We start from the raw sequence: 27,125 nt of genomic DNA on the forward strand, positions 1-27,125 counted from the left end.
AATCATATCACTTGTTTGCCTATAAAGCATTTATTTGGATAATCCAGAATAAGTAATACATAAATTTCTTTTCACAAGAATTATCTTTGTAATTAAAACAATCATAAATACATGCATGCACAGTTCTCGCCAACAATTTATGGGCTGTCTAGACTATGTCCATTATCCTCTGGGGATACTTGGACCCCCAAGGGATAAACTTTCATATAGAAGATTAGCATATTCATCACTTTCTCAACAACAGTGCTTCTGTTAGAATCTTGTGAGGGACCACAAAAATTTTTTTTAATTTAAAAAGCTCTAGCATCCTATTAAAATCTTTAACACTTTAATTTCTAACATCATTAGGAATGAATTTTTAAAAATATGGTCTTGTGTATTTAAACTGTGAATTATCAACATGAAACAATTAAAATTTACACTTTGAATTCTATAACATCTAGCAAAAATAAATTTCTGAAAAGTCACCGTCCTATCAGTTACCAACTGCACTTAGTTGGTACTTAATGAGTATCTTTTGAATGTTCATAAACAAATGCTAATTAATGGTGAGGAAATATACACATTTTAGCTGTACTCACTTTACCACTCTTGATGACATCATCGTCCATGCTAGCTTGGTGATTACTCTGATTTTATGTTCTGTTCCGTGGTGAAACTCAAATTACCATGGTTTCTTTGATGGGTTTTTCTAATGAATATCTATTGTTCTTGAGTTGCTCAACTGTTTTTTCTACATGATAACCACACAGAAAAAAAAAATGCCCTTCCATGGACTTCACAATCAGTGGTGTTTGTGTAGCAACTGGGGAGGGAGACAATGAAGGAAGGAGAGGTTTTCTCTTCAAACTCTGAGTGGTTTGAGATATGATCAGTGATTTTAGGATGGCAACACACAAAAACATTCTATATCGAGGATGTATTTAGGAGGTGTGTGTGTGTGTGTGTGTGTGCGTGTACATGTGTATACATTAGGAATAATACTGGGTTCCAATTCAGGATTTCCTTTTTATTTATTTTTTCATTTAAAAAAATTTATTGATTGAAGTATAGTTGATTTACAATATTTCAGATGTACAGCAAAGTGATTCAGTTATATATATATATTCCTTTTCAGATTCTTTTCCATTATAGGTTATTACAAGATATTGAATATAATAGTTCCCTGTACTACACAGTAGGTTCTTGTTGTTTATCTGTTTTACATACAGTAGTGTGTATTTGTTAATCCCATATTCCTAATTTATCCCTCCTCTCCCCTTTCCCCTTTGGTAATCATAAGTTTGTTTTCTACATCTGTGAGTCTATTTCTGCTTTGCAAATAAGTTCATTTATATCATTTTTTTTAGATCCCACATATAAGTGATATCATATGATATTTGTCTTTCTCTGTCTCACTTATTTCACTTGTATGAAAATCTCTAGGTCCATCCATATTACTGCAAATGGCATTACTTCATTCTTTTTTACGGCTGAGTAATATTCTATTGTGTGTGTGTGTGTGTGTGTGTGTGTGTGTGTGTGTGTGTATGCACCACATCTTCTTTACAGGATTTCCTTTTTTTTTTAACAGCTTTATTGAGGTATAACTGATACAGAGTAAAAGTTGTACATGTTTGATATACACAGTTTGGTAAGTTTGGCATGTGCATGTTATGAGCTTGACATGTGCATTATCAACCCATGATATCATAAGCACAATCAAGGGAATAAACATATGTATCATCTCCAAAAGCTTCCTTGCGTCCCCTTCTTTGTAAGAACCCTTAAGATGAGATCTACTCTCTTAAATTCTTAAGTGCACAACACTGTATTGTTAACTATAGGCCCTATGTCAGGATTTCCTATTTTCAACCATTCAAATCATGATTAATCTGGATCATATCCTCTACAGAGTGACTCAACCATAATTTTTAAAGCTATGGTAAAATTCTTCAAATATACATTTGATTTTAAATCAATGAATGCACTTCTTAAAAACAAAGCAACTTATGGTCACTAAGACTAAATTGGTAAACACTATTAAGAAAAAAACCTAATTATATCTATTCTAGCTGTTATGGGATTGAATGGGTTAATGTTTTCTTGAGAAGAGGCGATATATAAGACCAAATCATCAGTTGCTATGTCTTTTCTCTTTGTTAGCATTATAATTATACCCATTGTAAATTATGAGTAGGTCCAGTCCAAAACAGTCCCACCCCCAAATCTACTTCTTGATAAATGCTTTGAAACTCAAAGTGCTTTTTCTCATAGAATTTTATATATATAGTATATAATATATATATAGGTACAAATGCATTATAATATGTATGTGTATACATACATAGGTGAGAAGACCTTACCTAGTTATTAAGTATTATTTATTTCATAACATTTTTTAAGTATAAGAAGTTACTTCTGATTTTATTACAAAAGTTACTCTCAGTTGAAATATTTCACCCTTTTAGTTACACCTCAGTGTGTCCCGTATTGAGCATTTTCCTACACTTCAGATCTAATATCCATCTATTGATTGGAAATCCACACCTAACTACCTTAAGGAACCTCAAGCTAAGCATGTCTGGAAGTAATCACATCACATCCAGCCCTCAAGGTGTTCTCTGTCTATTAATATTGTTAGCATCTCACCATCCATCCAAGCTTGAAAGATGATTCTTCCTTAGCCCTCTCTGCCTCAAGTTCCAATCCATCAACATGTCTTATAAATTCTGTCTCTGAAATGATGCCATGAGCTATAACCAGCTGTACCTGACATCTCACTGTTCCCCGCCTACACCAGGGGCTGTGGGCATTTGTGTTTTCTCCTGCTCAGAACGACTTCCTTCTGCTTTCTGTTTGTTAAAATCCTCCTACAGACTCAGCTCCATGTCACTTCTATGGAACCTTCCCTAACTTCATTAACTAGAATTAATTGCTCCTCCCTCAGTGCTTCTGAAAATCCATCTATAAAACAATAAAAGCAAATACACAGTAACTAGTGAAGCAATGCCGTGGGTAAGTACCTTCAGGGAAAATGGTGGATCATATTCACTTCTGAGTGTCCTGCTTCTGACGCAGTGCCCAGCACATTCAGTGATCACTAAAAGGCTTCAGCTGGGATTAGGGGTGTCTGCTCCCTTATGCACTGGGTCATTAGAGACAGGCATTAGCTAGGACTCTGGAGACAAGTTCCCCGGGGTTTCAGTCCTAGATCTACGACATACTAGCTATGCAACTTCGGGCAGTAACTTAGACCTTTTTCCTCATCTATAAAAACATCATGATAGTAGTACCTTCTCCTCAGGGGATTAATCCAGCAAGTAAAACAGATGATAGAGGTAAAACATTCTGCTTATTAGTTGGAACTCTTACTTTTATAATTCCGTGGAGCAGGAGAGCCACTAAAACACCAGAAAAAAAATGACAGCTAGTGGGCTTCCCTGGTGGCGCAGTGGTTGAGAGTCTGCCTGCCAATGCAGGGGACACGCGTTTGTGTCCCGGTCCGGGAAGATCCCACATGCCGCGGAGCGGCTGGGCCCGTGAGCCATGGCCGCTGAGCCTGCGCGTCCAGAGCCTGTGCTCCGCAACGGGATAGGCCACAGCAGAGAAAGGCCCACGAACCAAAAAAAAAAAAAAAAAAAAAAAAAAAAAAAAACAGCTGGTGCAGAAGAGGGTAATGGGATGAAGAGTGGTAGGTTCCAAGGCATCTTTGTGGGGACACTTCTCAGTTCCACGTAGGACAAAACATACTCTCATAGCTTTTACCCATGGCTTCTGTCACTTGCTAACTCCCTATTCTTTCCCCCTCATTAAACTGTTTGTTAGAACCAGAGCACTGCGTGTTTATATATCCAGAGGTCTTAAGTATATTTTATCTCTATTTTAGAGAACGTAGGTTGTTTCAGGCATAAGGATATCCCCCAGCTTTACTTTTTTTTTTTTTTTTTTGCGGTACGTGGGCCTCTCACTGTTGTGGCCTCTCCCGTTGAGGAGCACAGGCTCCGGACGTGCAGGTCCAGCGGCCATGGCTCACGGGCCCAGCCGCTCCGTGGCACAGTGGGATCTTCCTGGACCGGGGCACGAACCCGTGTCCCCTGCATCGGCAGGCGGACTCTCAACCACTGCGCCACCAGGGAAGCCCCGCCCCAACCTTCTTTTTTTTCTCCTCACCCTCGTCCGTTCTTCCTGTTCTGGAGCAAGCGGAGAGTTTGGAACACAAAGTGGAAAAGGTGGGCTGAGAGTACAAGCTGAGGAGAGACAGCCCTAAATGGAGGCTGACGAGATACCCAAGTCAGGACTACCTAGACTAGCATTTCTCAAACTATGTTCCATGAATCTCCCATGATTACTCCATGGGGGTTCTATGATTAAATAAGATTGGGAAACATATCATCTCCACACTGTCACCCGGAGATTTACAGTGTATCACAGTATATTAAAAGTTTTATAAATAAAAACTGTAAATAAACACATTTGATTTTGTTCAATTCCGTGTTTCTGAAAATTATTTGGACATGAGAATTTACATAACCATCTCTACCCTTATTATTAATTTCTTAGTGACCATGCAGATTATAGATGAAAAGTTGCCCTATACTAATAGCTAAAGTAGCCAACAATTTTGTATGCAAAAATGAACCTTTGGCTAAGCATTTATAGAATGCAGTTTCCACTAGCCCAAAGGAGCCACAGCATCTAATTTTACAGGCACTGTGCCTGAGAGTCCTTGGATGTGTGAAGGGGCTCTGCTATCTATGTGATTTCTGATTTTTAATATCGTTGCTAACTCCAGATGTTCTGAAAAACTCTTCATTTATAGGGGTGAGGGTTGGTAAACTGTAGTCCACAGGCCCAATCCAGTCCACTGCCTGTTTGTGTAAAATTTTTTGTGGAATCCGGACATGTCCACTCATCTACGTATCGTTTATGGCTGTCTTTGCCATACATCAGCAGAGCTGAGTGGTCCTGGCAGAGAGAACATGGCCTGCAGAGCCTAAAATATTTACTAACTGGTCCTTTATAGAAGAAGGTTGCTGACACTGATTTCTCAATTATTTTTGATTTAGAATTAGACATCTTTCTAAAACTAATCTTACAGAATTTGTTGTCCACATTATTTCAATCTGCAAAATGTCTAGTTAATAATCTCCTCTAGTGCCAGGACAAAACCTTACAAGTGTCACAGAGGTAAAACTATAACATCAAAAACTGGTATTTCTATATGAGCTGCAAAAGTCATGGCATGAAGAAAGTCTCAGAGTTTTGAGAGGTAACTAACATTTGGACATACAGTACTTCTGGGAGAATTTTTTTCCCCAAAATTCTGACTTCATTTTTCAAAAAGATAAATCTATTTATTTATTTATTTATTTTTGGCTGCGTTGGGTCTTTATTGCTGCGTGCAGGCTTTCCTCTAGTTGCGGCGAGCGGGGGCTACTCTTCGTTGCAGTGCACGGGCTTCTCACTGCAGTGGCTTCTCTTGTTGTGGAGCACGGGCTGTAGGCGTGTGGGCTTCAGTAGTTGTGGCATGTGGGCTCAGTAGTTGTGGCTCGTGAGCTCTAGAGCACAGGCTCAGTAGTTGTGGTGCACGGGCTTAGTTGCTCCGCAGCATGTGGGATCTTCCCGGACCAGGGCTCAAACCCGTGTCCCCTGCACTGGCAGGCTGATTCTTAACCACTGAGCCACCAGGGAAGTCCTGACTTCATTTTTAAAACTTTATAAAGTTGCCTTTTTAAAAATCTAGATGCTTCCCACAGTCCTTCACACGGTTAAAATTTTAATATTGTTAATTCATTACTGAATGCACTTAAATGTAGCCTCTTCTGAACACTAATGAACATCTCTATTTGAATTATAATTAATTAGAAAGTTCTTGAAACGTGCAATTTAGGTTAATCAAAAGCGAAAATTTTCATCTTTTCTCAATAAAGAGAACTCCAGAGTAATTGCTCAGTATGTAGAACACTCTACATGCGAAGTTAATAAAATAATCCAATACTTAGAGCTAGGTTTTTGTTGAATTGCAGAATTTGATGAGAACTACGTGAGTATTATGATAAATATCTTGTGTTGGTATTTTAAATTAGTGTAATATACTATAAATCAAAATGAGTTTCTGAAAACTCTATAAGATAGCATGGGCACAGACTTTTTGTAAACACGGAGATGATAGCTATGATTTTAAACTGTAGATGAAAGAATACCCTGAGCATATTCTTTTTAGAATTGCAAATGGTAGCCTAATCCTATATTCTTATCCCAAATGTTAAAGAACATTCCAGAAGTACTTCAGAAGTGATAAAGTCCAACGACCTTAACATTCGTTAAGGTTAAATACATAAGAACAAAGACTCCAACATGATGGATAGAAATACATATATAAAAATAAATGACATCACTCAAGCGCATTGAGGACATTGGCCTTTCTGAAAAGAGTTTCTTTCTTTCTTAGAGTCCCTGAAAAAAGAATACCCAGTCCTGGGCTTCCCTGGTGGCGCAGTGGTTGAGAGTCCTCCTGCCGATGCAGGGGACATGGGTTCGTGCCCCGGTCCGGGAAGATCCCACATGCCGCGGAGCGGCTGGGCCCGTGAGCCATGGCCACTGATCCTGCGCGTCCAGAGCCCGTGCTCCGCAACGGGAGAGGCCACAACAGTGAGAGGCCCGCGTACCGCAAAAAAAAAAAAAAGAATACCCAGTCCTGGTGAGCCTTACACTTGGACAGAATTACATAGAGCTAAGAGGAAAAGTGAGTAGAAATGGGAGATAAGCTTTTAGAATGACTTATTAACATTAGCAATGACAGCTATCATTTACTGAGGATTAATATAGCCACAGACTGTGGCATCTTTATATTATTTTTATGTGCTAATAATGTAAATACTATTATCACCATTTATAATCAGGACACTGGGATTCTGAGAATTTAATCTTGCTGGAGATCAAACAATAAATAAATGACTACAAATTTTAAGACATGTTTACCAGACTCCAAGGCCCAGGCCCTTCTAACTGTGTCCTAAGACACTAAAGAGAGGTTCTCTAATTAGAGCAGATCAAAAGATGGGCCAAGAAAATACAGCTAACACTTTAAAAAATCTTAATTGTCTAAGGTGAATGTCTTTTGATCAGAGTTTTGAACTAACGCCAAGCTTACAGGGGTATATAAAGGAATACTTCAAGACTTCCCTGGTGGTGCAGTGGCTAAGAATCCGCCTGCCAATGCAGGGGACACAGGCTCGGTCCCTGGTCCGGGAAGATCCCACATGCTGCGGAGCAACTAAGCCTGTGCACCACAAATACTGAGCCTGCACTCTAGAGCCTGCGAGCTACAACTACTGAGCCCACACGCCACAACTACTGAAGCCTGTGTGCTCTAGGGTCCGTGTGCTGCAACTACTGAAGCCCATGTGCCTAGAGCCCATGCTCCACAACAAGAGAAGCCACCACAATGAGAAGCCCGCACACCGCAACGAAGAGTAGCCCCTGCTCGCCACAACTAGAGAAAGCCCATGTGCAGCAATGAAGACCCAACGCAGCCAAAAAAAAAAAAAAAAGAAGTGTACTTCTTGAGAAATATCTGGCAGTCCCATACATCTTTGTCAAGTTCAGCTGACTTTGTAGTCTCTATCTTGGGAGGCTGGAGAAAGAAAGTGGAAAAAAAAAAGAGAGAAAAGCCTCAGACTTTGACAAGTAAACCTGAAGCCATTCCACTTCTTCCTTCCAGGTCTGATGACTTAAATGAGACCTGGAATAAGAAGAAAAGAATCCAAGGGGAAAGACTGATCAATGACTTACAAAAGTTTTTACAAAGCTGAAAGTTACCAAAAACAAAAATACAGAAGATCGAGGAGCAATTTAAGAGCAGTATTTACAGAGAGGAATTATAAGTGACGTGGGAAGACTCTGTACTAACACAATGAAAACTTCAGTAGGAAGGATTTTGGTCATCAGTGAAAATAGCTTTCTGAAAGTGAGCAGCATAAGAATTGCAATGTCTTGGAAGAAGAGGTTAGGCAGCATTCTTAAAAAAAAACACCTCAAGTTGTTTTATAATGGATTTAATATGACTAAGTGGGAAATCTAAGAGGAAAATGCAGTTTTCTCCTCCTTTATCTTTCAGAAGGTTCTACACTCATCCTTCTACTTTTAAGGTAGTGGTTTTCAAAGTGTGGTTTGTGGATACCTAGGGAGTGCTTGAGACACTTCCAGAGAGTCTATAGGTCAAAATTATTTTCATAATGAGACAGATGTCATGTTTTAAAACTCTTAAGACATTTGTAACAATTCAAAAGCAATGGTGGGTAAAAATGCTGGTCCCTAAAATGAACCAAGGAGTGGCACAAAACTGTACTAGTTGTCATTGTATTCCTCACCACTACACACTGATTACACATCTTTATAATATTCTGCCTAATTTTAAATGCGTGAAGCACTTCTACTGCATACTGAATTCTTCTGGTTCTGTCGAGAAAACACACTTGTGAGACTGAGGCGCAGGCTGAACTAGTTCCTTTGACCATAGAATAACACTTTTACTTAAAAGAATGTTTTGCAGACAAACTCTGGTTATACAGAGAGACGTTAATATTTAGCAGACGATTTCTCAATAAGTGGAGTCTGTCCTTTTAAGTAAAACAGCTAAGTGTATTTGTGTGCAATGATAAAATTCAAGCTGTTAAGTGAAATTAAAATTTTGGAAAACTTGATTCTGTCACCATAAGCTTGGGAGCTTCCCAATACTTAAAGACTTTTCTGATAAGTGGCGATATTAATAAATATGAATTTTTGATACTATGTAGTGAAATAGGTCAACATTTCAGAATAACTCAATAGACAAATAAATTCCAAATGACCCATGCATGATGTTACAAAATCATGCATGGATTAAAGATTTATTCAAAGTGCCAGGTAGCCCAATGGATTTTAATGTAACAGAGTAGAAAAAGTGGATTGTTGATTTCAGATTTCACACTGCAATTAAACTTCAAAAAAAACTACCTGTCAGGTTTGTGTATATTATCAAACACTATCCAAAGTTACCTTAAAAAGGTCTACTAAAATACTTTTCCTTTTTCTATCTGCATATCTGTGTTAAGTCTGGAATTTCTTCATATACTTCACTAAAGCAACCTATTACAAAAGGCTGAATGCAGAAGCAGATTGAGAATTCAGCTAAATTCTGTGATGCCAGATATCAAAGAAATTTGCAAAAATCTAAAACAGTGCCTCTTTTTACAACTATTTGCTTTGAAATATAGTTATTTTGAATAAATGTTAGCATGTAAGGGATTTCATTTTAATTACTTCTAAATAAAATAATACTCTTTCAGTATCTTATTTGAAATTTAGAGAACAGTAAACATAAGAAGACACAACCCATATAAACAAAAGCTCTTTGAGATCCTCATTCCTTCTTGAGAGTCTAAAGGTTACTAAAACCAGAAAAGCTGAGAATCACTGGTTTAAGGACACTTTCCTAAAAGGCATTTTAGATGAACCTCTCCTAATTTCTTTCTTACTTCGACTGAAATAATTTAATAAGTGTTCCACAAATCTCACACTCTGGCATCGTAACAAGCAATTAATAATCGTTAGCAGCCACTATATCATAAGCAAGACACTACAGCCTAGGTAGGAAGAAGATGATTAAACCAAGGGCCTCAAACTCAAACACCTGCAGGCAAATACAAGGCATATGATATGAGTAATCTCCATCTGAAAACTAAGCCCTTTCCATTTTCTCGAAACTCTCTAAGTTATTTTTCTATCATTTATGTCGTTTTATGATAGAGACTTGAATTCCAAAATTAACGTTGTCATCTTAAAGGTACCCTAAGAAAGCAGTAGTGCCAGTCTCATCATAAATGGTCACTGACGGTACTGCCTTTTGGCTTTCCCCTCAGCACAGAGAAAGCTTCTCTGCCCTCCTCCAGCTGTACCCCTTCCGGAAGGGTGAAGAGCCTGCGGAGACAGGCCCCTGGCAGCCTTCTTTCTGCCTCCTTCTAGAGTCTGTTAGATCACATTCCACAAACCCTGGACCCCAGAATTCTCTGCCAAATGAGTCTGAGCCGCCTTCATGCCCCAGATCTGTCCTCCTGAGGAGTGGGGCTGCATCCCCACGTGAGGATCCCTAGGCCTGGGCATGGGGTGTCTATCTGCAGCTTGTCCGAGGAACTAGGCTGTCTGGACAGAGTCGAGGCTGCCAGCCCAGAAGCACAAAGCACAGGCTGAAAATTGGATCTCCCAGTGGCGTCACATTCCACCTCAGAATTGTGAGAATCTCAAATCTGAACTTAGCCTTCTGGGCTGTGATGAAGGTATATTTGGTAAGGTCGGATGATAAAACATGTTTTAAAGAACAGTTCTCTGCCTTGGTTTGTAACTTAATTATGGAAACAGAGGAAATGTGGGTGTCTTTTTGTCTTCTCTCCCCAGCTCACAGATATTTAGAGATGAACCTGGCTACTGATGCTTGGCCTAGGTGTAGGGGAGCACTGTGGGGAGAGAGAAGGAAGGTAGTCATTATACTGATAGAGTCTGTTTAAAGAGGACAGGCATTCTCAGATTCAGCTGAAACTGGCTAGATATTCTGATTTTAAAGAAGATTTTAGAAATCCAAATTTCCATGCAAATTTTTCTATTTTAAAAGTCTTGACAACTAATCAAAAGTATTAACACCTGGTAGCAAACACTGAACAGGCCACATAACACTCTGGCATCTAGAGCTTGCCAACAGACCACCAGAAAGTCTGGGCTTGAAGAAAGTTTGTAATATGGTGGGGTTTCCAAAGACTTTCTCCCAGAATCCTCACCAGACTCTTGATTAATAATGATGTGACTAATAATAGCTACTACTTAGAGAATGCCCAGTACAAAGCCAGGCATTATATTACGACCACTGAACACATTATCTCAACAGCATTCATACTTTCGAATGTTTTTTCATCTATGAAAAAATGTTTTGGAGTTCAGCCATCAATTTTCACCTAGCCAGTCTCCTCTATAATGAGTCTTATCAAGAAATCTGTTTATGCTTTTGCATGGTGCCTTTACTGTAGCAAGGATAAAGTATGTGCATATAAGTTAGAACAATTTACTTGGTCTGTGGAGGGATTAAACTTTGGCACAAATTGTAATTAAGTGGATTAACCTGCTTCCCATATCGATTCCAAGCCTGTTATTCAGTAACAGATTCTGGGCAAGCGAAACCTGAACCCCTCTGAGCAAAAACTCTTCTGCTTCTATGCCAATCAAGTGTCCTCTCTTGATTATGACTTCGTTTACAGCCTTTCCATAACTCCTTCAAATGTTATTCTGGATGGGCTATAAAGTAGTTAGTCAGAATAAATTAAAATTTGTACTTAGCACTAAAATGTAAATTAATTGTATGTTTTCTCCCAAATCTAACCATTTTAAACATCTGGTATATATATTTTAGTGATTCATTCACTCTAATGGTGATAATTTTAGCAAGTTGTTAAAACTGCTTTTCGCTTCCCCATCATAGCAGTCCAAGGGATGCAGCTAATGTGTCAGCATTGAAGCATCTCTTACAAACTCATTAGAAAAACAACTGGTCCACTTTGGTTCATCATAAAGTAAAATAGAGCAGAACGTTATCATCTGCCCACTGCCAACCACACAATGTAACCACTGGCCTTACTGTGAAGAAAGCTTAACGTTTTCACCAATCAAGGGCATTGAGTACAGAAAATTAATCTTTCCACTGTCATGTTTTATACTTTTGAATATCAATTTTCACCAGCTGTGAGAGCTTCTTTTGTAGCATCTGCTAGAAAGTAGAAAAAAATGTACAGCGATTGTACGTAAGCACAGCAATAGTTTTTTTGATGATTAAGGCCAACAGAATTATGGGAAATTCATGACTTGTAAAAAGATACAAATTATATAAAGATTGAAAATGCATATAACTTACTTTTAATTAAGTAATAAGCCAGAACAGATTTTTCTATAGTTTTGATTAATGTGCCTTTCAAATGACAGGCAATAATTCATGCGAAGACTATCATATATTGAGTTCGAGATGTCCATATTTCACTTTTACGTTCCAAAGCTGTTTCAGTTCCTCTCTCTTAGTTCTTTGCTATTCCTATTTAGCATTAAATAGCTAACTTGACCAATTGTTCCCCCAGAATTATTCAGCATTTTAACTCAATTATCCTTCTGGTTTGATTTCCTAGACATAGAGGGCTTTAATTCCAATGCTTAAAAGTCCAAGGAGAAAAAAAAACAGAATGCAGATAGGTTTATATTCAGATCACCAAATGTTCCATTTTCATGGATTCTTTTCCCTTGACTTGACTGAACTTGTCATTTGTTTCAGCTTCATATAGACATGGCTTCATGTACACGTAGAAAAATCACCATTTTTTAAAAAGTGGACACAGTTAGCAATTCAGATTTTAACAAAAAGCTGCAATCTCTTTTAACCAAAAAGAGGAGAAGGAACCATTCTGATATAGCAAAATGACTCAATTAAACTTTGCTTCTTACTCTAGATCCCAGTGCTTGATTCTGCTTGTCTAATTGCTAGTTCTGAGTGATAAATTCAAACACCGTACTGAATCCATAAGGGCAGTAAATAATAAGGCTAAACATGGAATCTGAACATAAAGTATCTAAATAGTTTAGTTGGGGCTTCTATAACAGAAATACCATAGACTGGGTGGCTTATAAACAACAGAGACTTATGTCTCACAGTTTTGGGGGCTGGGAAGTCCAAGATCAAGGTGGTGGCAAGTTCAGTGTCTGGTGAGAGCCTACTTCCTGGTCCACAGACAGCCATCTCTTCTGTTTCCTCACTTGGAGAAAGGATTTAGGGAGCTCTCTGGGGTGTCTTTTATAAGGGCACTAATTCCATTCATGAGAGTTCCACCCTCATGATCTAATCACCTTCCAAAGGCCCCATCTCCAAATGCTATCACATTGGGAATTAGATGTCAAAATATGTATGCTGGGTAGAAACAAACATTAAGCCTACAGCACTCGGCCTATTCTCCAATGACTCATAATTTACTCAGAGCAAAGAATATTACACTTTCATCATGTCAGAAATTCTATACACATATAAAAAATCCATTTGCCTCTAAAATATTTTTCTTTCCTTCTTTTTTTAATTGTTAGGGGAGCACATGGAATTTACTGACATGGTTGTGAGTGCTCAGTCCTTGGAAGAATTATGATGGCAGTAGAAAACAAGATGTTTACCTTCTAGCAGCCTAAAGGTCTCAGCATGAACTAGGACAGACACACAAATAAGAAGAACATTACAGATAACTACATGGGTATGTACATATGAAACCATGCTCTAAGTGTCTGATGTCTCATTGTTTTGTATTTTCTAAGATTCCACCTGTACCTATTCTGAACGTATCATCCCTCAGGGTCTGTTAAAATGTTTTCTAGCAGCTATATATCTAAATCTAAATATATAAATCTCTTTAAATGAACAATTTCACTGAGATTTCTTTTCCATAAATATGAGCTCTTATTTCACCTTCATACAAAATGATATTCAGCTCTACTTATTCCTGCCATCTGCTATTGTTACCCACAAAACCAAATGGCGCTGCAACACTGAATAGTCTATAGAAGGTTTACTTGGATCGAAACACTCTGGAGAAATCCAAAGGAGATATTAGACTTGGCTTCCTTCATTAGTGTTGTTGAGCCCTCCCCAGTACATGCATAATTCCAATATGACTTAAATTATTGATAAATAACCCAAGAAAATGTTGCATGGGCTACATAGAGTAGAGAAAACAGGAGAGACATGGTGTATGAATGTATTACTTATCTGATATTTAAGTCTGCTTGCTTATCATTTAGAGTGAGGCACTAGTAGGTTGGTTATGCCAAATAACGTGCAAAATGGAGCGATGTCCTTATCAAAAAAAAAAAAAAGTGTCATGGAAGAGCCCTAGTCGAGGCAATTCATATCCTCATAGGGAAAGTATTAGGTCATATTTCTTAACACAATAGACTTTCAGATATTCAATTAAAAACACTACTTAATTTTTCCACCTTGATATAAGGCTGAAAATGTTACTTAAAACTAATTATACTCAACAAATTGAATGCCAAAAAGAGTTAAAATTAAGAGTATATAGTGGACATTTAGGTTGCTTCCATTAGGAAAATGTGTATGTATGTGCATAGATTATAAAGAAATAATAAGAAATAAGAATTGAGACTCTTCATATTCATTTCCATATATTTACTGTAATTATTTGAAGAGCATGAGGTTATCAATGCATTTTTTTCACATACATAAAATTAATAAATTTTCCAAAATTAAAAAAAAAGAGTATATAATGGATATTTTCATTCACTCTTCAACATGCATTCCACCCCAGGTAATGTCTAGGACAGAGCTCCCAGCTGGTACACGTTAGCATCTCAAGGAATAATGTGTATACCAGCAATTTTGCCACCACCTGGAAGCTTGTTAAAATTACAGTCTCTTTGTCTGTCCCCGCAGACCTACTGAATCAGAGTCTGCATTTTAGCAAGCTCTGTTATGTAATTCATATGCACATGAAATTTCGAGAAGCAGGGCCCTACCATACCAGGGTCTCCTATGTGGATTTCAGGGGAGCCTGAGACATTGCTAGCACCATCCCATGGAGACTACGGTCGCAGACCAGTCACTCCTGACATAAGTAGCTTTGAATACATTTTCCACTTTGCCAGATGAATATTAAAGTTTTATATGTCATGAAGTTTAGAAAAGTTTTGGCTGGAAAATACTTGTTTGAGCTAACAAGTTTATCCCATGACTCCTTCCAGAGATTAGTTTAGGAATGGACACAAAATCCAACTTCAGTCATTGAGGTGTGAGGTGAAGTCCTTCCCGGGAGTGGGGGAAGTTCTGGGAAAACCGTACTGTTCCTAGGATTCCCAAAAGAGAGACACTCTTACTCTTTTGGTCATTGCTGCACCAGGAGGCTATGCCTGGCACTGCTGATTGTGCTAACACCCTGAGTTTCATCCTTCATCCTTCAGTTGGCTTCATGCCAACACTGATGCCAGCAAAGCAGAGACTGAAAAAAACTATGTCCTTGATGACACTGCTGAGCCACAGGACCAACCAACCCTGGAGCCCACGTGATCACTGTGTTTCTTGTTATATGAGGTACCATTAATACTTTCAACCTACCCAATCCCTCACTCAAGTTTCCGGGAATGCAAGTTCCCAGTGGAAACTCTCGGAGGAGTGGCGTTGAAATGAGCTTCGGTAACTCCTCCTGGCACATCATTCATTCTTAGAAATGTTGGCTGGATGAATGAATAATGGCACAGATGCAGAGAATTACAGTTGTCTTTCAAAACATTTACAATTACCCTAAATTCAATTTTGTTTTTACCTCTTCTCTTTTTGAAAGCTACCAAAGCTCATTAATAAATTACTGTTGCTTAGAAGTCCATGTCATACACTCACATAATTTACCTGCCACATTAAATTTTTATATGTCTCCCCCCAGTGTCCCTAATTATACAGCATGAGGACATACATGTGAGATTTGTTGAATAACACAAAGAAAAATACATCCACTACCGTATCATACCACTCCAAACCATGGATCCATGCAGTATATTTTTCCACCTTTTCAGGGGTATTTGCACAGCCTCATACAGGAAAGTTCCCTCATACAGGAAAGTTCCCTCATACAGGAAAAGGAAGTTGTTGGAGGCCTTATGATCAGTTAAATCATCTCCCAAAAGAGGTCACCTGCTCATGGTAAAGGCCATTTGCCTTTAGTGGGCAGAGAGGTGAGGGGGGAGGATGTTGCAGGATGAGGTCAGAGGGCCCCCTACTTGTTTTCCTAAGTGAATAACACAGGGATAGAGCACATTCACATCACTGACATTTCTTACTGCACTTGTGTTCATTCGGATGGAAGAGGTGTTCAGATAGGAAAGGAACGACAGACAGGCAGGGTCCCCGTTCCAGGTGGTAATTAGGTGTCAAGTCACCTCCCTGAGCTCCAGTTACATCATTTACAAGATGCTGCATTCAACAGTTCTCAGCCCTAGCTGCACATCAGAATCACCTGAGGATTTTAAAAAAGATTGTTGGATACCATCAGCAAAAATTCTGATTTAGTTGGTCTGGGTGGGAGGTAGGGAATGTAACACTTCTCTCTAGTAAATCAAATGGGCAGCCATGACTGAGAACTGGGAGACTAGATACTTTTAGGTTTCTTCCTAACCTGAACTATGATTGTCCTGGAACTCCTTAGTTGTGTTCAGACAGATACTCTTTTCTCATGCATGGAGAATGCTGCCTAAGTCTCACATGCCAGTCCCAGCCTGCTCTGCCTCCTCTTATATCTATTTTCAGGCCAACAAAACAGTATTTGGTAGTAGCCATAGAGAAAGGGATATAATATGCTGTACAGCACCTAAAGGAAAAAAGGAGGATATACGTAGGGTGGTTCTGAAGCCCATTGAATTATCTTATTTCCAGCTCATGAATCGGGACGTGGTTTGGTCTCCGTACCCAGATTTCCTCTTTCCCATCACCTTGGTCCAGCATCCACAAAGGGCATGGGACCAGTTTCAAGAGAGAACAGATGAGACTGCACAGCCAGATAAAGATAAATCTAGTTTTACCCCAAATGCAAACTACTCAAAATACACATTCCACCGGCCACTGGGCTGTAGTAAAGTATAATTTTATTGGAAAAAAGTGGACTTCTGGTTATGACATGGATTATACAGACTACATATAACCCCAGTTAAAAAAACAAAAAATACTAACCAAGCAACTTCAATGCATCTTGGTACTGTAAATCACAGAGGGATGACACCAGTAGCAACCTTTCACTGTGCCCTGGTTAAATTACAGCTGCCAGTATCTGGATCTCTGTGCCTATGAGCTTTTTCCAAAATAGAAGACTGCCTATGCTTAGCCCAAAGTGCATAGACTGCACATTCTCCTCAACGAGGGACTCTCAGAAATTTCCATACAAATAATCCAGTTTCCTGGCTCTTGGGGTCTGATCAAACCATGTGTTCTGCACAGTCTCCCAGAGTTTAGGCTTCCACAAGCTTAGGCTTCAGTGGCCACTATGGTACCTGGCTTCGTAACACAGGTACCATATTGTTTCTTCCCTTCCCTGTGACACTTCTTATTCTACCCTAATGGTGTGCCCTGCACTTGATAAACACAATTCTTGCTCTTGAATCCTATCTCAGGCTCTGCTTCTGGGAGAATCCAACCTAAGACAACACTATTGTCAGCTTTCAAGGTGCTCAACGAGAACTGGGCAGTATATCTGTTTTGTGGGGGGAGGGTGTGGAGAGACAGCCAAAAAATAAAAGCAAGAGTAAATGAGGAAATCATATAGTAGGAAAAGTAGAGCTAAGTAAGTGTGAATGGAAGGAGTGGTCAGGGAGACAGAATACAGTACAGATGGTCCCTGACTGTAAACATAAAATAAAAATAAACATTTAATGCATCCGTATGGCTTTCACACCTCTTTTCATGGTGTCAGACAGGTCACATTTCAAGTCATTATCTAGAATTATGTACTAGCTATGTTTAGAAAGATCTGTGATAGTTTACAAGTGAAAATGAAATGCCAATTATCTATTGAAGTTGAATATATGCATAGCCTATGACCTAGGAATTCAACTCTTAGGTCTGTATGCAACAGAAATGCACACATGTGAGCACCAAAGACACTTACAAGAATGGTTGCAGCAGGGTTATTTGTAATAACCCCAAATTGGAAACAACCCAAATGTCCATCCATTAATGAGAACAGACAAAATGTTGTATATATAATCTAATAATGTGATATATACAAGGACACAACATAAAGCAATGGAAATGAACAAAATATCGCTATACATCGCAACATGGATAAATCTCACAAACATCATGCAGAGGAGAAAAAGGCAGACACAAAAGATTATCGTGCAGAATCCATTTATGTAAAGGTTTTTTTAAAATGATAAAACGAATTTATCTGTTAGAAGTCTGAAGAGTAGTTCTATTTGGTGAGGGGAAGGTGGTAGAGAAGGAGCTGGAGCTCAAAAGGAGGCACATGAGATACTGATAAAGTATTATTTCTTGATGTGGGTAGTAATCGAATGGGAAGATTCGATTTGTGAGAAGTCATAGAGCTCTACCCATAATGATTTGTGTATCTTTCTGTTACACACCTTAATAAAAACATTTATATCCAGAGAATCACAAGTTGATAGAAAATTAGTTATAAACATGTAAACAGTTACATCCCTTTTTGCCACCAGGAAAAAAAAATGCAATGCCAAATAAGATATTTAGAAATAAAATAAAGCAGACTTCCCATACAGGAAGCAGTGACAGTAGCTTTTTCTATATATATAAGCTGAGTGATTATGTCTAAAATATTTGACTTCAAATATTGCAGTAGTTAAATATGAAAAGAAAAGCAATCTGTATAACTTAGGTCTAAAAGGTAATATAGATGAAAAACTGAACTGGAAACAGAAATTATGTGTTAGAGACCACGGAAACATAATCCTAACATTTATCAAGTACTTAACTATTTGCCAAACAACATTATTTTCATTTTATATTAATACAATAATTTTATAAGGTAGTTGTTATCGTTATACCCATTTGACAGAACATGAAACTGAGACTCAATTTGACAGAACATGAAACTGAGACTCAATAAGGTTAAATAATTTTCTCATGTTCTCACAGCTAGAAGATGGCAGGGTAGCATTTGACCTCAGACCTGAATGACTCTTAACCCATTATACACATCAGTGGGTAAAGTTGGTCAAGTAATTACACCCTTCTAAGCCTTAGTCTCCTCCTCTATAAAATGGGAGGTTCCTCCCAGATTTGCTTTGAGTAGCAAAGAACTAGTGGTTGTATTCATCGTTGATATTAGTAAGGGCAGGTTAAGTCAACTGCAGAGAAATTCTTTTCCAGAGCTGACTTCAGCAAAAATGGTAGCCTCAGTGACAAGACTCTCAAATCAGCAGTGTTCCTCAATTTGCCTGATCAGAAAAAGGAGCAAAGACAAAGCTTTGTTAACAAATACACTTTCCTGAACTTACTCTGAACTTACTCAGAGCAGGGGCCTGGGAAACTGTTTTTATACCAATTTTTCCCCCACCCATATGGTGATTTTTCTACTCTTATGATCAGTAAAGGTTATGAAGCAATACTCTATATTCCAAAAGATTTAGATAAGCTTCTCAAGGAGACTCTTTTTATATGGACTCTTAAGTCATACAGAAAAATTAAATCATGATTCAACAAGTGCTTTTCTGCAGGGGTCTATCACAGGACCTAGTCAGGACCTAGGTAGCTTGCTTTCTGGTAATTTAATAGTGGGATAAAGCTTGAAAAATCTAAAGGGTATAAACTTGCAACTAGTAGATAAATAAGTCCTGGAGATCTAACGCACAGCATAGTGATTATAGTCAACAATACTGTATTATAAATTTCCAAGCGGCTAAGAGACTAGGTCTTAATTATTATCACCACAAAAAGGAAATGATGATTATGTGATGTGAGAGGTGTTTTAACTAATGCTATGGTGGTACTCATATTACAATATATAAATGTATAAAAATCCACACAGTGTACATCTTAAACATACACAGTGTTATATGTCAATTATATCTCAATAAAAAAAGATCTAGAGAATGAACATGCCATTTAGAATCTTTCTTTTAAAGGAGTCTTAAGCAAGTTATTTTTAGAAGGCGCTATGCTCCCATCAATACATGGTTTAACATTCTAAATGCTTGTGGTTAAAGTCAGAGCCCTATTTTTTTAATGCATGAGAGGAGGAAGGAAGTTTCCATTTTGCATTCAAAGGTTAAAAGACAGGATTATTCAGGAAAGATCTGAAAAGTAGGTTCTGTCAATATTTTTATCTAGAAAAGTACATAAACACTTCTACTTGAAGTCCCTGGTTAAGAAGATAGTTTTGCAAAATTTCCAATACATATGATGTGATTTCCTGCTGAGGCTGATGTTATCTAATATAATATTTCAGAACTTCAGGAGTTCAGAGGCTAGGGATAATATGAGGTATGACAGCACATTGAAAGGGTTCCAAAGACAAAATTTGACAAAATTTGCCTGTTTCACAATTTTATAGCTGTCTCCTGCCAATCCTGGAAACCCTGCCTAGGGACAGCATTAGGGAAATTTGCCAAGCCAGCTTAGTAGAGAACGTTCTAGAGGTACCTCTTGCATAACAACTAAAAATGAGTTTGAATATGTACAGAGTAGCAATACCCAGTATAAAAAAAAAAAACCACAGTAAAAGACAAGAGAGAGTGGACAACAGGTAGAGGAAAACTGGTTCTCATGAGTGACTCTGGTAGTTCTCAAGAAAAATGATCAAAGTTGCAAAAGATTTCAACAAGCATGAGGGGTAGTCCTGTGATCAAGAATAGGGTATGTGTAGACACAGGTATGGCGGAGAGGAATCTCTTGAGAAGAAAACATAATTTGTTTGCTTGGAAATGGTGACAGGGCAGGAACAAAAAAGAAAAACTGCCTCTCCTGCAGGCTCTACGCAGCTCAGTTAGTGCAATGTCACAACTTGAGAGCACAGTGTTTGCGTTGGCAGACAGGCATAAAGGGTATGAATGGATGAACACCAGCCTTTAGAAGTCATTTCACTCTGCCTCTGAGATGGGGTGTGGTGTATAATAATCAGTATAATAATTTGCTATCATAATTAGTATGTTGGTGAGAAGTAAAACGTTTTAGGAGTATCTGCCTTTATTAAATCCTCCCAAGTAACCCTGAAGAATAAATCACTCTGCATCTCTAAATTTTATGACATATGATATTTCATAATTAAAACAAGTTCTTCTCAAAGGTGCAGTCACCAACCCCTACTTCCCGACACAAGAACGGTACACCTGAATGTGCTTCATCATGGATGACTGTGGGCTTTCTGTATTAACGCCCGAGATGATGACCTCTAGCTCCATTATGGTCTGGAGCTCCTGCCAAAGTGCTAAGTCCAAGGTGAGCAGGATTCTGCCAGGAATGATTTGGACTAGGTTAGGACGAGTGGAAGTCGGGCAGGTCCAAAAGAAGCAAGAGGCCAAAATTGGTTAAATCAAATTAAACTTTTTTTTTTTTTTTTTTTTTTTTTTGCGGTACGCGGGCCTCTCACCGTTCTGGCCTCTCCCGCTGCGGAGCACAGGCTCCGGACGCGCAGGCTCAGCGGCCATGGCTCACGGGCCCAGCCGCTCTGCGGCATGTGGGATCTTCCCGCACCGGGGCACGAATCCGTGTCCCCTGCATCGGCAGGCGGACTCTCAACCACTGCGCCACCAGGGAAGCCCCAAATTAAACTTTAAGTGAGCCATATTGTTCCGGGTAAACAAACATTCAGTTTGAATGACAGTTATCCTCTTTCCACATCCTAAAATGCTATTAATAATTAATGAAGCAGTATCAAAATGAGCATAAGATACTTCTCTATAGAAAATTTTCTCATCCAAAGCCACCTTATAAGGGAGAAATGATCTTGCGAAAATATACCTGTTTATCTTTGGAAAGAAAGTATTCTTTAAAATAGTATTACCCTGCTATGGAAAAGAAAAAGCACTATACTCGTTATTTCCAAATTCAGGCCGCTTCTCTTTGTAGAGAAGACACACCTTTAAAAGAGCAGGTGTTTCTAGAAAACCCATATATTTAATTTATATCCACTCGTTCAGTTGCAAGCACAATCAAAACTCTTTCAAAATTGTGTTTAAATAGATGCATTTTAAAAAGCACAGAGAATGAATCTCACTGCCAGATTTTTATTCCAGTACATGGGACACACAAATGTGCAACATATAAACAACATAGAATTTCCTGGCACTCCCTTGCCTTCAATTGTGTAAAGAACTCATAAAGGGAAATGTAAGTCCAATGGAGCTTTAATGTCCCTATATTTAATCTTCTATTAAGCAGAACTCCACAAGGAAAAAGAGAGCAAAAAGATACAGTACAAGTGCACTTAAATCCACTCACCACATTATAGACTATAAAAAATTAAAATACATTATGTATTAGATTATGCACAGCATAGTCAAGGGTATCAGTCAACTGACCTGATAATTCAATAAACTATTTAGCAGTTTTCCAACTAAATAAACGCTTTGGGTCAGCTGCACGCTCGAGCTATTTATCATCACAAATCCACTTAGCAGAAAGCCACCAAAGGACTCCTGTCACTTTGGCACTTCTGGAGAGAGCTATCATGTTGATAGGTTTTAGTTTAAAAGGGAGGTTTTTTTTATGAGATTATAAATATTGATTTCACAAACAGATTCAGAGCAGTTTATGAGCTTGTGTAGGTAATACCAACCTTTTCATTTATATCACTGAGTTAGATTTCAGTGGGGATGCAGACACCCAGGATTTTTCAGGCAAACCATGAAAAACTCTTTGGGCAGTAATAATGTAGAGGTTCTTTTTTCTTTCTTCTAGAAGAGCTCATGTGTTTTGACAATTCGAATGACAAATCGCAGCTTAAGAGACCAGAGTTCTAAAATATTTTTTTCTTTCTATGGAGCTAGCCACACACTCATTCAGAGAGAAGGTTTCTTTTCAGCTAAAGCATCCAATGAATATAACTTGACAATCCACAGGAGGGTGTACCAGGGGCTGGAATGAGTTACAAAAGTACGAAGACACCCTTTGCCCTCAGAAAGACCTCATGTTCTAAAGAGACGCAAAGGAGGAGAATGATTAAGTACATGCAGGTATACTAACATTTACATAGTATATGCATAATATATATATACACATAAGAAAGTTTTCTTTTTTTTTTTTTTTTTACAAAAAGTATGTTAGACTCAATATGCCCTATACTGAATTTTCCTCATGCACAGGTATTAAAGATATGTACCTCTCTTACTGCTATAATTTGGTTACATTTTTTGTAAGCTCTTACTTATGGGTGAATGGATGAGAGAGGATTAATCCGGTTCCAACAACAGAAAAATAAATCTAGACCTAAAAACCAGTTGGAAAGGAGACCAATAACCTAAGGCCAGTAGTAAAATTGAACTTTAAAAAACAACCTCAGTGGGTGTAGCTCTCACTAGATCATATTTCCAGCTTAGGGAAACAAATAGTGAGCTCTTCTAAAGAAGAATTACCATAAATAATAGAAGCTGAGGAATATTTCCTAAATCACGAAGATTCCTGACAACCCAATTTATATTCAGATGAATTAAGAAAATATGGATATCTTCAACAATTTCAATATACAACACACACACACAAAGGGGATTCTACCATGTATAAGAGCAAATCCATAATGAAGTCCACAGATAGCTTTCCACAAATATACTTACAGGTAAAAGTGTGCTTTCTTTAGAAAAGGAAGGGCTCTGGGGACAATTTCCTTTAAATTTAGGATTTTTTACAATAGCATTTTTCCTTGACCTTCACAGACTTACAAGTGAGACGGAAGGCTTATGATTTACTGTCTTGATCAATTAACTTATGTTAAAATGTGAAGTATGGATTGGGGTGAAGTTTTCCAATTCAAGTTTAAGCCACATACATTCTAGATACCTGAAACCTCTTTACATCAGAATATATGCTACACTAAATTTGATTTCTGATAATTAAATCCCAGGATTCACTTCTGAGCATCACAACACATGTCTTTGGAATGCTACAATTTCCTTCCCGAACTCAAAAGCTAGAAACAGCTCCTGCAGAGAAACCCACCCTTGCTTAGTTTTCACATATGGGATTTATCTAAATTAGTCTTGAACTTGGGCTTAATTTCCAGCATGTACTACTTCTTAAGGTTACAAGTTTTATATGTCAATTAAGTGTTTAGAACAAGTTTTCTTTAAGTCATACAGGCTTACAAGTACCCTTATCTTATGCATACTCTCAAATTTGATAGACACATTTCCATGCATTTGCCTATACACACTGAGAATACAGTTTTAGCGTCTGTGCTCCAATGAAGTCCTTTTACTCACTTGATAATTTCCTAGTTCATAAAATTAGCATATTAAAATTCGTGTTTAACGCTAGTGCTATAAAGGCTTAGGTTTCATTGGTGTTGAGGAGAGAGAAGAATTTTCATACATTATTTATAACTATAAATGCTTAGTAGTCATTTCCCTTTTGAAATGCCTGGAAAATCCCCTAGGGAAGGTCAAATAGCCTTCATACCTTCATATGAGTATTCATTTGAAAGTTCTTCTGACCATCAACCTGTATTATTCCTTTCTTCATACTGAAGAGGCTTCTCTCCTCAGACTCTCTCTGCTCTGATTACTTCCCTCCTGTTTTCATTAATCATATCCCACTTTTCCCTTCCCCAAACTACTGTGATGTTGATTTTACAATCCTCTGCATCATTTTTTTCCCAAAATGCTTTATATCTGCTTTGAAGGAAGAAACCAGGGTCATCACTTTATCCCACGTAACCTTAAAAAACAAGACCCGCCTAATACTATGCCCTGTCTTGGAACATAAATATTTTTTGCCAGTATGATAATTTTTCATTTTCAGTGAGTTATGTGTCCTTTATCAAAATTTAGGAAAAAAAACAGCTAGAGATGTCAGTCTTGAAATGACAAATGGTATCTACATACAAGCAGTACTAGATACGCTATTCAAATTAATTAACAACAGATGCGTGGATTTCCCTTCCATTAAACAACCTGTATAGAAAGGCTAATCAAAATGGAGTTAAGAGGGCAGAAATGAACACAATAGAATTAGGAATAGAAGCCTGTGTAGCTATTTTCTTAAAAGTTTCGGAGTCACAAAGAATCTATAGACCCATATAAGACACAATTCACCTCTCTAAGAATAAAGAACTTTTCACAATCATCATCTTGTACTCCACCTATTGAATTGATTAAAATGTGTATATCTGTCCTAATATAATAACAGTATGCAATCATGGGAGAAATTTTAGTTCTTTATTATAATTCTTAATTAAATCTTAGACTCCATTATGTAGGTAAGGCCAACTGAAATACTCTAATCCACTTTGATTGCTTAAGATAGCAATTTTATTAGATATCTACATGGAAGAGTATCCTTTAGGGTTCCATTTATGAAAACAGCTTTGATCTTGGGGGAAAAGGTAGAGAAATAGCTCAGAAGAGACATGAAGAGCTGTGGAAACACTGATAAGATTAGAAACAAAGAAAATTAGTATGAAGAGTTAGGTGTGGGAAAATTAGAACACCATTTTTGGAGTATGTGGATGAGACCCCTAATTGTATCTATAGCCATAAAGTAATTGACATTCTCCCAACATTATGACACACACACACACACACACACACCTTTCATAATATCATGATTAATCAAATGACATTTCAAGGTAATTTAAAAACCAACTGGATTTAATTTTTGTGAACATTATTATTTCTAACATTACCAAGTCGTTCTCGGCATTGCCTAGAAGTGGGCAAGGCTTCTCTTCCTAATTCTATTATATTCATTTGTACCCTCTTATCCACTCTTCTGAGCTTGTATTAACTTCTTGCGAGCTACTAATAACAAGATGATGACTTCAATTTCACCAGGAAATAATAAAGGAGATATTTGTCAGCTTTGTATCTGTTGCTTCATGCACTTTACCTGATTCTTGAGATCCAGTTTGGGACATGGGCGACCTCCATTGTACGGTTTTTCTTTCAGCCATCTGGATCGAATTCTCACTCCAACACAAGATGAACTGCAAGACCCCCAACTAGACCAATCACTTAACTTGCAATCAAATGGACAGGGGATGACACATTCTTCTTGAATATAACCTGAAAGAAAAAGATTTAAAAGAATGGAGGAAAGGGTGATCAAAATATACTAATCAAGCTTACTTTCTGTTTCTATTATCACAGATCAGACTGCCTAACAATACTGCTGCAGAGGTTTCAATAAACAGACAAAAGATTTCAGAGACAGATACATATGATTATTTCTGCATTCCAAATCTGTGCCATCTTTCTCCTTCACAGACAATTCTGGGATTGAGGAAGCAGGGAAAAGTGCACAGTAAGTCCTGCTTTCTAATAAAAAGAAATTAAGAAAGAAGAAATGACGCAGCTCAGGGCTAATGGTGATACCATCTCCCTCCAATGGACCTACAATTCCCTGTCTGGGAATAGAGAGCATAATAGAGTCAATCTCAGTGCCTGTGATCTGCAAGGCTTTCACAAAGATTCCTTTTCTAAAATAAAGCAAGATTATTTTTTTTAATTGAAGTATAGTTGATTTACAATGTTATACAGCAAAGTGACTGAGTTATACATATATGTATGTGTATATACATATATATATATATATATATATATATATATATATATATATACACACACACACATTCTTTTTTATATTCTTTTCCATTATGGTTTACCTTAGGAGATAGGATACAGTTTCCTGTGCTATACAGTAGGACCTTGTTGTTTATCCATTCTGAATGTAATAGTTTGCATCTACCAACTGTAAACTCCCTGTACCTCCCTCTCCCCCTCCCCCTTGGCAACCACAAGTCTGATCTCTATGTCTGTGAGTCTGTTTCTGTTTTGTAGATAGGTTCATTTGTGCCATATTTTAGATTCCACAGATAAGTGATACCATATGGTATTTCTCTTTCTCTGAGTTACTTCACTTAGTATGAAAATCTCTAGTTGCATCCATGTTGCTGCAAATGGCATTATTTCATTCTTTTTTATGGCTGAGCTGTATTCTATTGTATATATGTACCACATCTTCTTTATCCATTCATCTGTTGATGGACATTTATGTTGTTTCCATGTCTTGGCTACTGTAAATAGTGCAGCAATGAACATTGGGGTGCACGTATCTTTTCAAAGTATGGATTTCTCCATATATATGCCCAAAAGTGGGATTGCTGGATCATACGGTAGTTCTATATTTAGTTTTCTGAGGAACCTCCATACTGTTTTCCATAGTGACTGCACCAACTTACATTTCCACTAACAGTGTAGGAGGTTTCCCTTTTCTCTGCACCCTCTCTAGCATTTGTTACTTGTAGACTTTTTAATGATGGTCATTCTGACCAGTGTGAAGTGGTACCTCTTTAGAGTTTTGATTTGCATTTCTCTAATCATTAGTGATGTTGAGCATATTTTTATGT

The 27,125-nt window shown here is 37.9% G+C and overlaps 1 protein-coding gene across 1 annotated transcript in view; it reads right to left on the reverse strand.

The window, feature by feature from the left end:
- The window catches only part of THSD7B (thrombospondin type 1 domain containing 7B), a 765,597-nt gene that overhangs the window by 182,909 nt on the left and 555,563 nt on the right, over positions 1 to 27,125 (reverse strand). The window contains exon 14 of the mRNA XM_027132057.1: positions 25,607 to 25,782. Within this exon, the coding sequence (XP_026987858.1) occupies positions 25,607 to 25,782 (176 nt within the window). The remainder of the gene's footprint in view (positions 1 to 25,606; positions 25,783 to 27,125) is intronic.

Source organism: Aethalodelphis obliquidens, unplaced genomic scaffold (genome assembly GCF_003676395.1).
Source record: "Aethalodelphis obliquidens isolate GAN/ISIS:26980383/991018 unplaced genomic scaffold, ASM367639v1 scaffold2, whole genome shotgun sequence".
Taxonomy (NCBI): Eukaryota; Metazoa; Chordata; class Mammalia; order Artiodactyla; family Delphinidae; genus Aethalodelphis; species Aethalodelphis obliquidens.